The sequence below is a fragment of the Olea europaea genome, chromosome 13, assembly GCF_002742605.1.
Source record: "Olea europaea var. sylvestris chromosome 13, O_europaea_v1, whole genome shotgun sequence".
Lineage (NCBI taxonomy): Eukaryota > Viridiplantae > Streptophyta > Magnoliopsida > Lamiales > Oleaceae > Olea > Olea europaea.
This window is the reverse complement of record NC_036249.1, coordinates 3,921,248-3,933,956: the sequence shown is the minus strand read 5'-3', so window position 1 is coordinate 3,933,956 and position 12,709 is coordinate 3,921,248. Positions and strand designations below refer to the sequence as shown.

At 31.6% G+C, this 12,709-nt stretch overlaps 1 protein-coding gene across 1 annotated transcript; it reads right to left on the bottom strand.

Moving 5' to 3' along the window:
* Positions 1–8,084: 8,084 nt before the first annotated feature.
* LOC111407314 (probable WRKY transcription factor 35) lies at positions 8,085–11,367 on the bottom strand. Its single transcript, XM_023036727.1, has 3 exons — positions 10,474–11,367; positions 9,869–10,015; positions 8,085–9,212 (listed from the first exon to the last, which is right to left on the bottom strand). Exons 1-3 carry the CDS (start codon positions 11,079–11,081, stop codon positions 8,639–8,641), a joined length of 1,329 nt encoding a protein of 442 aa, XP_022892495.1. The 5' UTR covers positions 11,082–11,367; the 3' UTR covers positions 8,085–8,638.
* Between the last annotated feature and the right edge of the window lie 1,342 nt (positions 11,368–12,709).

Below are 12,709 nucleotides of genomic sequence, written 5' to 3'. Positions count from 1 at the left end.
GTCAAAATTCTAGAATTTATGGGTTCATACCGGGTAATTTGGTTTCTTTGACTTAATTATTTGTGGACAGGAATTTGCATAAATATAATTGATTATCTTAATAATTTGGTGCTATATATGATTTTCATATGGGAAGAGTTATTTAAGATAACTCCAAATTTTAATTGCAGGAAACTGTGGAATCATTTTTTGGAGAAGAATTGCATGATCTTCTAAAATCGCTGTTAATTCAAGAAAAGTTATACTCGACAGAGACCTGCCTCGTTCCTCGGAAAGCCCTAGCAAATGATCATGAAATCCAACCAAAACTGCATGTCTTTAAGAAACTCAAGCAGTAGATTTGAATATTGGATCAAAAAATATATGCTATTTTCTTTCCTGTTGTTGGGTCCTTAATTAATATAATCATTTTTTATTTTTATTTTTCATTTTGTTGTATTATTTTTTCCTGTTGTTAGGAAGTTAAATTTTACATTATAAATCCAATAATCGAAACATATGATTGTTATCTATAATTAATTGAGTTGCAGAAAAATTCAAATACTAAAAAGAAAATTATGCCGGAGATAATTTCTTAATTAAATTAATGTTGCATTACTTGTGACCTGGTCTTTAGTGAGCTATTAGTAGTGGACTACAGTTGAACAAGTCTTGAGCAAATTTGTTACTGAACGTGGGCCCATTAAAAATCGATTTGGACCACTTGATGGACTTATCATCCAAGCCCAAGATACAAAAAAATCTGGACCCACAATTTGACCCAGATCCATTTCCCGATATGACCTGCTCTTCGTAAAAGACTAGAAATCGAAGCTAGTAAAGAAGTTGAGGTTCTAACTATAACTTAAATTTTCTACATTTGAAAGAGGACCTCCCTCGCTCTGTCCCCGACCCTTGTGAGCTTGGTGTCTTGGAGCCCGAAAATGTCTTAACACAAATTTTTGAAAAAATGGCCACATGCAGACCAAGCTCCAAAAGAGGTTGTTGAGATTAAAAGGTACTCCCCCAAAGCTGGAAGATGGAGGAGGGCAAGCCACTTTCATAAACTAGGATAAGAGAGATTTGAGAATGGGTACAGATCGAAAACCCAGGCCAATCTATGCCATTCCTTTTTAAAGGAGATGCACGCATAATTTATGATTGATGTCCCAAAAACCTGCTAACCCTTGAGCTCAACCTAAATGGCCCAACCTCAACCCTCCTCAATGCCGTCAAATTTGAGGTCGAGGTCTATATAGGTGGGGCTTTCCCCTTTTTTGGGTCGGATTAAGGTCCCTTGATTCTATTCTTCCTAACGACATAGGGAAGTACTAACTCTATTTAAACTATAGTTCCCTAGTGCCTTTTAACCACATTATTATTGGCTTATAACATTTTAATTCAAACTAAAATACAACACTTTAATTGCAACACAAATACCTTACCCTATGAGGATAAGGATCATACATGGTTAAGTCCTTCTAGGACTCTATCACCAACACATATAAATACATAACCCGGGCTCATTTTTCAGGTACGCTTTTCATTATTTCAGTTCATAGCTTTATGCACTAAATTCTCTATATGACTTAAGCATCGAAAGGGCAAAGAGCACACATCTCATTGCCTTTGTTTCAGGTATTCGAAGATCGTTCATATTCATTCAAGTTCGTCCAAGTTCGGAGTTCAATCGTTCAATTCGAGATCTTTCATGTACGATTTTTTGGTAGCATCAATGATAAATCACAAGTTCTCATTAGTGTCGGAGTCTAGGATTTTCACACAAGGGAGCAAATAATATTGAAGGGATAAATATGTATATAGCACGTATATATCAAAAGATTATGAAAACCTTCTATATAATCCAAAAAAATAAAAAATAGTGGTACGGTCGGCAACCTGTCCCTCACCTTGGTTCTGAATGTGCTATTTACATGCTCGTATTTTTGTTACTCCTCGAAAATTCAATCTCGAGGCACATGACATGCTTCTAGCACCATCGAACTATTATGTGACAATACAGGAGGGTAGTTAAGGTTCATCAAAACTGTTTCAATATATCAACAAAATACTTTTAGAATTCCTCTATTAGAAGTCAAGTTTGTCGAGCCAACAAAACATGACAGGATCCTAACCATATGCACATCCAGGTTTAGTGCGATTTTAACTGAACAAATGACTAAAGGAAACTCTGTCTAAAGAGGATCTACTTTTTAGAATATATGGTCCAGATTTAAAGAAAAATAAATTGATACCGTACATTGAAATAAAGAGAAAATGCGATCAAATTTAGAAGCGAAAAAATATTCAAGCAAACTGGATCTGCCGATTTCAGTGTAGACTGAAATAAACATATATTTGGTGATTTAAAATAATATGATCTAATGCATAGGATTTTGTAGAATATATAGCAGCTGATAGAATACAAATGAGTATAAATTATCAAATTTATGTCATCTTTATCAAATTTATTAAGAATAAAGTTTATTTTACGTAATTATAATGGAGAAAAAAGTTGATGGGATAATGTTACCTGCCTTATCTTGATTTGATACTTGCCTGCATATAAAATTAATGTCATATAAAGGAGAAAGAATTTGTCACTCTTATCATGATTATCGAATCTATGGATCTGCCTAACAATTTTATCATTATATTTACACATAACAATCTTTTTGTACGATTGAATAAAAATTATTTTGTTTATGTATATTATATAGAGTAGAAATAGATATCTCACACAAAAGAAAATTTGTGTAATCATCAATCAAACCCAAGAAAAATTCATATCATGTGAGATTACGAAGGATAATTCCTAAGCCTTACCCAAGATATCAATACTATCTAGAACTGAGGTTAAGAAAATACAATTAGAAGACTCCTATTCATAGAACATGGTTTACTAATCTTACTCCGACTATAGGAAACAATCAATCATCATATAATACAGATTCTAAGAGGAAAAAGGAATCTTCTCGAATGCTTTCGCGGCCTTATAGGGAGAAAACCGACAAATGATAAAATTTCGAATGGTCGTAGATTCCAGATCATGTCACCGTTATGCTGGAGCGCGAAGCTCAGGAAATCCTAGTAGATCGTCAAGTGAGCAGCACGCCGGACAATAAGTCACATATGGAGTATTTGGTGAAGTGGAAGAAAACTACAAGAATTTTTTTTTCGTCTATTTGAAAATGAAGTTTTATCTCTTGACGGTTGATTGTTCCCTGCGGATTTTAGTTCTATCGAGTTTAGGCAAGGTTAGACGTGTTAAAACAATACAAATCATATTAAAGGAGTGTATTCAATTGAAACTTTTTTAAGTGGTGACTTCTGTAGATTTTGTGGACCTTTTATAGGTTTGTATGTAATTAGTGGAAGTTTTTCATAGATTTAATGGACTTTCGTTTTGAAATTTTTTGTAGAATTCAAAGGATCTTTGAAGACTTTTATTTGAAATAGAATTCACATGGATTTAGTACAATAGTTTAAAATTCTCATATATGAGGTGTTGCTTTCCACAATTTCCATTTTCCTTCCCATATAATAAAAAAAAAAATCAAAAGAATAAAAATTTAAGACCTTAGTTAAATAAATAATAATCAAAATTATACATATATACGATAAACAATAAATTTAGTATTCAGTATTATTAATATCATATACTTTTAAAAATAAATAAAAATAAATATATTTAAATTTAATTATAGATTTTTCATATATAATTTTATAAGTTAATTAAAAATAGATATTTTTTTCACAAAAAATGAATGAAAAAAAGATACACGAATCCAGTTTATTTATTTTTTTCATAGAAAAAAGATATAAACAATAAGAAAGAAACAAAGATAAATGGAAATAAATATAATCAAAAGAAAAAAAAAATTAATCATACCTCTAATGTTCATAGAAGGAAAAAGGAAAGAAATATTGAAAAAAAAAAACATTTTATTTCCGTAAAAGTCTCCCAAAATCTCGTGATTAATGAGAGACAAATTTTAAATTTTATATGAACATTTCCTGCTTAAAAGTTAATGCTTCATAGACTTTTATAAAAGTTTCTAAAAGTCATTAAAATTTAAACACTCTAAGACTTATAGAAACTTCTAAAACGTTTTAATTTAATACACCGTAATTTTTAGAGATTTTTTAAAAATTTATAAAAATCTCAATTGAATATACCGTAACTATTAGAGGTTTCTTAAAAGTCTAAAAAAATCTCAATTGAATACATCAATACTTTTAGAGAGTCTCAAAAAATTTACATTGAATACCCTAAACTTTTTAAATTCTAAAAAATCATTAAAAGTGTCAATTGAATTTACTCCCTAAAGCTAGGAAATAAAGAATAAAATTCAATTCTATTTGCCAAGTCAAAAATCTTAACCAACTCCACATTGACAGTGGATCTTCTAAAACCTCAAATAGGAATCATTTCATGTTTCCTCAAAGTTAAATAATTGTGCCTTTGTCTATGTCTCGTCTCTTTGGTTTTTTATATCACGTCGCTCGAAAATTTTTAGTGAACATTTTCTTTTACCACAAGGACTATAAATGCTTATAATCAACAAATTCTAAGAATTTCACATTATCACGTCGAATAAACCTGTTAAAAATTATATTGCAACCCACATGTTTGGTTTTCTATGGGTTCATCAATACTTCATATAAATTCCACCACATATTTGCAACAACAACAAACCAATTTCCACGTACAAGATTTTGGATCCGCTAACACATCCCCGATTATAACAACTTGTTTGCCAAACTCACCTCATAAGGATGAACATATTCTTCTCAAAGAGTATCCTTGTATCTCGAGACACATTGTTGCGATAATATCAGTATCTCTATTTATTGACTTGAGCAATTATACGAACATGCTTCATCTTTTGAATAGTTTTTCTTGAAGTGGATATGTCGAAAACAATGTAAATATTTCTTCTAAATACTTGTGCAGTTCAGACTGAATCAAAACATCATTGACTTGTATTTGCCACAAACTAAAATTCATTTTCTCATCGAACTTTTTTGCATCACCTAATATGTATTTTTTGTTCACCATTCGAACAACCTGGTGCTCTTTAGAGCAAAAAAAAAAAAAAAATTAAAATATTTTTACGTGGAAAACTATCAATTGGAGAAGAATCAAAGGTCATCAAAGATATAAATATTTCACTATATTATTATTATTTTGTACAATCGTATAGAATCTCTCACAAACACCCACAAGCAAATCCAAGAAAAATCCATACCAGGTGAGACTACAAAGTATCCTCAAGTCACACCTCAAGATAGCAAATTACAAGAAAACAAAATAGAGAGTTTCATATTTAACTAATCACATTCCATGGTTAAGCTCTCACATGCACTGAAGTATCTAAAGGTGATTTAAAGAGTTTAGATCGGTTGTCTCCAACTTCCTATCTCGTATTTGTCTCTAATTAAATTTTGACACACCAAAAGTAAATTCACTTGTCAAAATTCTACTGGTGGATAATTCAACGTGTAGAAAATGAAAACTAAAATTCGTGTTGAAATGACAGTGATAAGTCAAACTTTAATCGGAAGATACCCAATGACATGGCGAGATGACGACCTCAGATCTTCACCTTGATTTACAAGCCAGGATTAAAAAATAATAATAATAGAAAGGAACTAATTATCAAGAAAATTATTGAAGTGGAAAATGATAGAGCATGCGATCAATGATTTGCTAATTCTTTATATCAAGACCTGGCATTAATTAGGATATGATTGAATTAGGTTAACAACAAGCTAACATATGATTTCATTTTTGCCTACTAATTACACCCTTAAATACCGTATCGAAATCTCTCTCTCTCTCATAAATATAATAAAGAAATAATTCAGAATAATTTCAATTTTTTAAGATAGTGTACTTTCAAATTAACAAGAACAAGATTGAAAACAGAACAACGAAACAATATTAAAAAGGAATTATATTTAAACTAGGTTAAAGACTCTCTAAAAGAAACTTATTGATAGACTTCTGTCCCTGCTAGAGGACTAGTGAGTTTGTCTTATCTTGAAATCTCTCTAAATTTAAAATTATTTCTTTCCTTCTATTTCAGAAAAATTCTATAATTTGGTCTAGAGAGAATTTTTTAATAAAACTATTGAACTCTGAATTCCTTGCTAATGATTATACAAATGTAAATTTATAATAGAAGGGCAACAATTTTGCAATTTTGGGCTCATTTGATACATTTTTTTTTTTATCAAGAATCGATGAATTTGATTTTGAATTGAGAACTTTGTTTATTAGTGTTTGCCATACACAATTTTAAAATTCATTGTCCACGAGAATGGTATAAAGTCTTCGAAATCAAGGCAACACTCTATAGAAATGTCACTTCCAAATTCCAATTGATAAAAGACTATATGAGCCTATGTTTGGTAGCCTAAAAGAGTTTTTTTAAGGAAAAAATGAGTTTTTGAATAGTAATTTTTTGGTGAACGTGTAGTTAAAAAATAGAAAAAAAAAATTGGGTTTATGTACAAAATATTTATTGTGTGAATTCGTGATTAAAAATGAATTTGAAAAAAAAAATTTAAAAATGAATGACAAACAAGGAACTTAACAATATATATACGAGAGAAAATAATGTTGTGTGTATAGGAGGAATTTTATAGAACAACTCCAGAACACACACAGCAAGTGAGTCCCATGTGGGAATCACCTTATAAAAAATTTCAAGAAAAAAATCTTGGTGTGTGTGTTCTGAAATCCCTCCTCTACACAGAGCATTATTCATTCGAGCGATGGAAATTATTCCCTCAACCGAGCTCTGCATTTGAGAGAAATTATTCCCTCAACCGTCAACCGAGCTCTGCATTTGATAAAAAAAAATAATAATAAATGGAGGAAGGTTGTTATTGCAATTAACAAAGTAATGCCCCCTATGATGATTATTTGACAAATGCCAGATAAAATACTGATTCATAAGCACGCTTTTAAGGATTGTTTATTACAAGACTAAATTAGTCATGGGGGAGCTGTGTGTGCGTCAAATCAAATAATGACTAAAAACAGTCACTCCAATCAACTCAAATACGCAAAGTGATTCCATCAAATGAGTTCCAAACCACACATACTTTCGGACCTTTTCCTCTTACTATAAGGAATTAGAATTAAACTACTCAAACAGTCTCAATGACTATTTACAAGGAATGAAATAGAATCTTTGATTGACAGATTTTTGTTTTACTTTTTTTTTTTTCTTCATTATCAATGAAATATCTCCAAAGTCCAAGCGTACATATCTGTAAAAAAGTCGATCAATAATCCTGTTATTGTATCAGGCTTGAAAGAATTATGGGACTTTCAGTTGCTAGGGGAATAAAACATTAATATTTATCAAAAGTTTTGATGGATTTGACAAATCACTAATATAGACTATTTACCAATTAGTTATGTCAGGAAAAAGTCGTCATGTGTTTAAGTCTGTTTGGTGTAAATTAAAAAAAATTGATAAATTAATAATTAATTTTAACCATATATTGTCTGAAATTCAGGATTTTTATCAACTTTTCAATTATATATTTCATAAGTTTTTATCAAAATCTATTAAAATTTTGATTTTTTACTAAATCTCCATATGGATACAATCATTTAATTTAATATTACTTTCATCATTTAAAAAAAAATTATATTGATTATGATGGATTTTTTTATCGTGTATAAATTGTGATCAAAGAAACTGTTTTTCAAAATATAAGTTAGATTTTACTTATATTTGTAATTCGAATATGATCACAGTTGATTAGTAAAGATAAATATAATAATTATGAAAATAATAACTCGCATACTAATTAAATTTTAATCAAGATTTTTTGTAGTTTTCTTACCCTTCATTGAATCTCTCTCACTACCCCACTAAGATATACGGCAATATTTTTATTTTTTATTTTTCCAAAAAAATAAATAAATCAAACAACTACAATATTGAAATATTTATCTGAGATCAATTATGGTCATGAATGCATTAAGGACACGAAATTTGGTAGTGTAAATTGAATAATAATAATAATAACAGTATAGAAGTACACTGTACATATATGAAGTTAACATTTTACCAGTCAAGTAAAAATCTTTTCAAATAGTTTCACATTACAATGGTTAAATATTTGTATACTAAGTTTCCAAGAGAACACAACGTGCAATGAAAAACAGAAAGCCGAGGAACCCAAAGCTTGTACATATATATTGCCTTGTCATGTAAGAAACGTCAAACTTAATTTACCAGTATTTTAACAATCTTTTCCCTGACTTCTAAGGTATTAATACAACATATAAATCATGGTTTCTTTCTGGTAAACTCTCATGATTAAAGTGTCATGCTTGAATATTTTTCCCACTTGAAAAATGGAAGTCTTTTTCAACATCAATCCCTCCTTGAGCTTTCCAGTCATGTCTGAAAGATGTACTTCTTTTAACTGTCGAAACCTTCTGCTTCTCAGCTTTCTGTCCAATCCACTAATATGGAAAGGAATTACTCGTGGGGTCTGCTCCCAATCCACTAATATATCACTCTCTTGAGTTACCTCATCTCCTAAATCTTTTTTTCTGGTAAAAACTTGACTAGAAAAGATTGAATGAAACTCCAGCTAATCAAACTGTCGTGCAAGGATGTTGTCGTCAAGAATCTCTCTTCGGTTCTTCGTATAATGCTTGGTTATTATTGTTGTTTCTTGACCAATCATAGAAACTGAATGGATCCAATGCCTTGTTGTCTCCCCCTTCATCTCCTGAAAATCCATCCATGAATAAAAGGTCCAAAGGACCAGCTTCTATTTCTCCCAAATCTGCAAACAGATCTTCAGACTGGTTTGATCCCGACAAAGCCGGTTTATAACTCTGGGAAGAAAACCCTTCATTTAATTCTGCACCATCCATTTCTAACTGGTTATCAAGATCTTCATTTTTCACATCCATGGGCGATGGAATTACATTTTCTGTATTATTTTGGATATCTTTGTCTCTCGGGTTTTTACCCCTCTGGGACTGAGAATTGGGTGAAGTCTTTGAAGCTGGGTTATTGTTCTTGGATGGCTGGGATCTTGCGGAGCCAGCTAAAGCATTTCTCTGTGTCGGCCATGGATGGTTGTGCTCAGAAGTGTAGGTGATTACCAGCATAGTCGGGTCGGTCCGGCTCCGTTCGACTTGCTTTCTTGCTGAACAACCCTTTGAACTACTGCATCTATAGTAACCCCTGGCATGGTGAATATCAGAAGGGACAAAAATTAATACTCGAACCTCCTAATCGTTTCCCAATAAGAATGAGACAACACAGAGAATTAACAATGATCCCAAAATATAAATTTAAATAAATAAACATTTTCCTTTGCTAACAACTACAAGGATCTTGTTTCACATTGTCACTTAGTTATGAAAATTTCAAGCTAAGAGGGTTCGGAATAGGGACGTGTTGAATAGTTCTACTCTACATCTTTGTTAATTGATAGAGTGTTAGTTAAATTTCCCAACAGGATTTTGCTTGGTGTAGACATTTTTTCATACATACCTAATCCGTAGAAAATGAAAACCATATCAATTAAGAAGCACATTTGCGTGCCAAAGACAAAGTATGACGACTAAAAAAAAAAAAAAGAACACAGATATTCAGGATTAGATATTTATTTTTACATATTTAAGACGTGTTTGATGTAAATTTTTAAAATAGGGAAAAATTATGGGTTCACATGAAAAATTATTTTATTAAAAAATTTTGTTGTTAAAAATGAATTTTAAAGAATTTTCACCGACTTAGAGCGTCTGAAAGTTGATCAAACAAGACAGTGAATTTTCTAGAAAAAGTTAACTAAACAATGCTTCGACATGGGATTGTGAAAGGAATAATTAGGTTACCTTGGATAAGGAGAACCTTTAATAGGTTTCTGTCCATACTTTCTCCATGCCCATAGATCAGATGGAACAACTTCTCCACCGCCACCAGGGCGGCTGTTCGCAGGCGCCGGAGCCGGTATACAAACTACTTTTTTTGCCTGACTCTTCCTGCAGATTTCATCAAAATCAGATTTTCAATAGTCCTTATTTTCTAACCTTGGAGACCTAGAGATTCTTTCTTTTTTTCTTTGGAAAGCTGAAAGTAATGGACAACTTCAAATATCAAACTATAAAAGTCCAGTCATGTGGGGTTTGGACGTACAGTGTTTGCAAATAATAACATGAAAGCGAACTGAAATTTTCTATTTTACTTTTTCAGGTTGGATTAAAACTCACATGTTGATAGAAAATTGAAGTGATCGATCATAATTATTTTTACAAAACCCTATTTTGGAATCCTCAACTTTGGCATGTAAAATCTATACTGTTAATCTCCTTAAATATCAGTTATAATTATAATTAATTTGTGAAGGTATACTATTTTCTATAGGTGCTGTTGCATAAAATATAAGAATTTGAGAGTTCGATTTAGAGATAATATCGTGGTTTAAGAAAAAAAATCTAACCTTCGTTTGATACCCGTGTTTCGCGGAGGCGAGATCTGAACACCAGGGCTTTCTACTAAGCAACTTTTGGAGCTATTTGGAGAAATCATGTGATCATTAGATACTGAACCAGCTGCTGCGGGGGCCTTCAATCCTCCATGAGAAGCGGCAGCCACCGACGGAGAACTGCGAGGGAATACCAGCAACTTTTCATTCGGAGAGATCTGGAGCATCCTTGAGAACATATTGGGGGGTCTAGTTTTCCTCTCTTCGTCTAGAATTTTGTTACCAAGAACGATATCACCCCCATCATCACGACCACCAGACGCTTGATTTCCAGTAGCTATAGAATTATTTGAGTTGTTGAAGAACCCTGACACAGTTGTATCTATATCATGTAGAAATGGATCTCTCATGTTAGAAAATGGATGCCCAAAATAATCGGATAGCTCTTCGATTCCTGAAGAATAATTAACGGGATTGCTCGGAAACTGCCAGTCTGCCGGAAGCGCCGGAACTGCAGTAGAGATGTTGCTCCCTATGCTACCACCTCCGCCGCCGCCAGCTCGAATTATATCATCTAAATCACCTTGATAATTATCCATTCTCTCTAAGAAATGACTGCTCATGATACTTAGCACAACGCAGTCTTGGTAGGCTCTTCAGTTCGGATTATATTACACCAAACAGAAGTAAAGAACATGCAGTTTTTACGTATTTTAAGGTTCTTGATTTGGTTCTGAACAAGAAGAAGTTATTTCAAGATTAAAAATTTATTCTAAGAATTGAAACAGGCAAACTTTGAGGAAGACAGGGAGAGCGGGGAAATCGCTGACTTTTGATATAAAACTGATCTTCTCCATACGCAACAAATTGTTAATCTAATAGGGTTTTGAGCTGGTCGATTTTTTTATAATATAAATACAACATCAAAAGGGTCAAATCAGTGCAACTGTTTTTGGTTATTATAAGCTATATTTTAACTTATAATTGTTCTCTCCCTCACTTCTCTCTGGCTATGGCCGTCTTGTTTATCTGTGCAATAGTAAGTTGTGAAAAGTCAATTTTCAAAAATAAGTGATGGAAAAGTAAAGAGGCGGCAAGTAGCCGCAATTTTCGGACACCACTTACAAAACGGGACCTCTGCCTCTACCTACATAGTTTTTATTTATCTGCATTATTATTTATGTTCAATTTCTCTTCCTAGTAGTTCTCACTCTAATTTTACTTAAATATTAGGATTCGTTTGATTGTAAAAATAAAATATGGCTAGAATGAAAATAAATTTCAAAGAGTTGAATTGTCTAAAACTTATTTTATAGAGAATTGTTAATTAAGGCCTCATTTATTTTCCATTAATGGAAGAATAATAATGAAAGGCCTGCACAAAAGATAGAAATTAAAATATGATAATTTGATGTAATATATAACAGTCATAGTTTTCATTTTAATGACCAAATAATGGGAAACAAACAAGGACTAAATGTGTTTAATTGGTATAAATTTTTTACCTGAAAAATGTTGAGATTTTGGATTTTTTGGTGTTGTTTGGCTTTATTTTCATGAAAATTGTCAATTAAAGGGATAAAATTTTTACAATTATAAATAGAATTTGTTCTCATTACAGAAAATAAAATAATAATAATAATAATAATAATAAAGGTGACTGGAAAACCCAATTCCCACCAAAACCATGGGAATTGGTTTTCCGTGGTTTTAAGGAAGATGTGTCACGTGAGGGTGGGAGAGGAAAACTAATTGCCGGGAAAACCTAAGCAATCAAATGGCTAAAAAGGTGGAAAGTGGAAAAAATACATGGAAAACCCACCGAATCAAAGAGGCCCTTACTTGTATTTTGACATATTTTGTTTTGACGCATCAACTCTTCATAAATAGAAAGACGACAATGTGTAATATACCGATGTGTTAAAAATATATTAACGTTTTCTTATTTATAAAGATGAGTTTAATGTATTAAAAGTCATATATATAGTGATGATGACACGTTTGGAGTAATAAATTTGAACACTTTATCTGTAAATATAAATAAATTATCCATCATTTTTTGAAACAAAACTATAGCATGTTAGGAAACACAACAAACAATAATTATCAACTTATAATGAAATATATACACAAACATGTATCTATTTCTATTGGGGCTCGTTTAAGTTAAGTTCAATGATATAAATAAAGACAACTAAAACTCAGCAATTAATTAGTGAAAAATTAAAGTTCGATCAAATAAGATTTTGCC

Bases quoted from the DNA above. Each gene is read 5' to 3' on its own strand.
- LOC111407314 (XM_023036727.1), bottom strand. From the start codon at position 11,081: ATGAGCAGTCATTTCTTAGAGAGAATGGATAATTATCAAGGTGATTTA. The intron at 10,016-10,473 runs GTTAGATTTTTT...TGAAATCTGCAG, and splicing joins AACACGGGTATCAAACGAAG to GAAGAGTCAGGCAAAAAAAG. The intron at 9,213-9,868 runs GTAACCTAATTA...TCACCATGCCAG, and splicing joins AAAGGTTCTCCTTATCCAAG to GGGTTACTATAGATGCAGTA.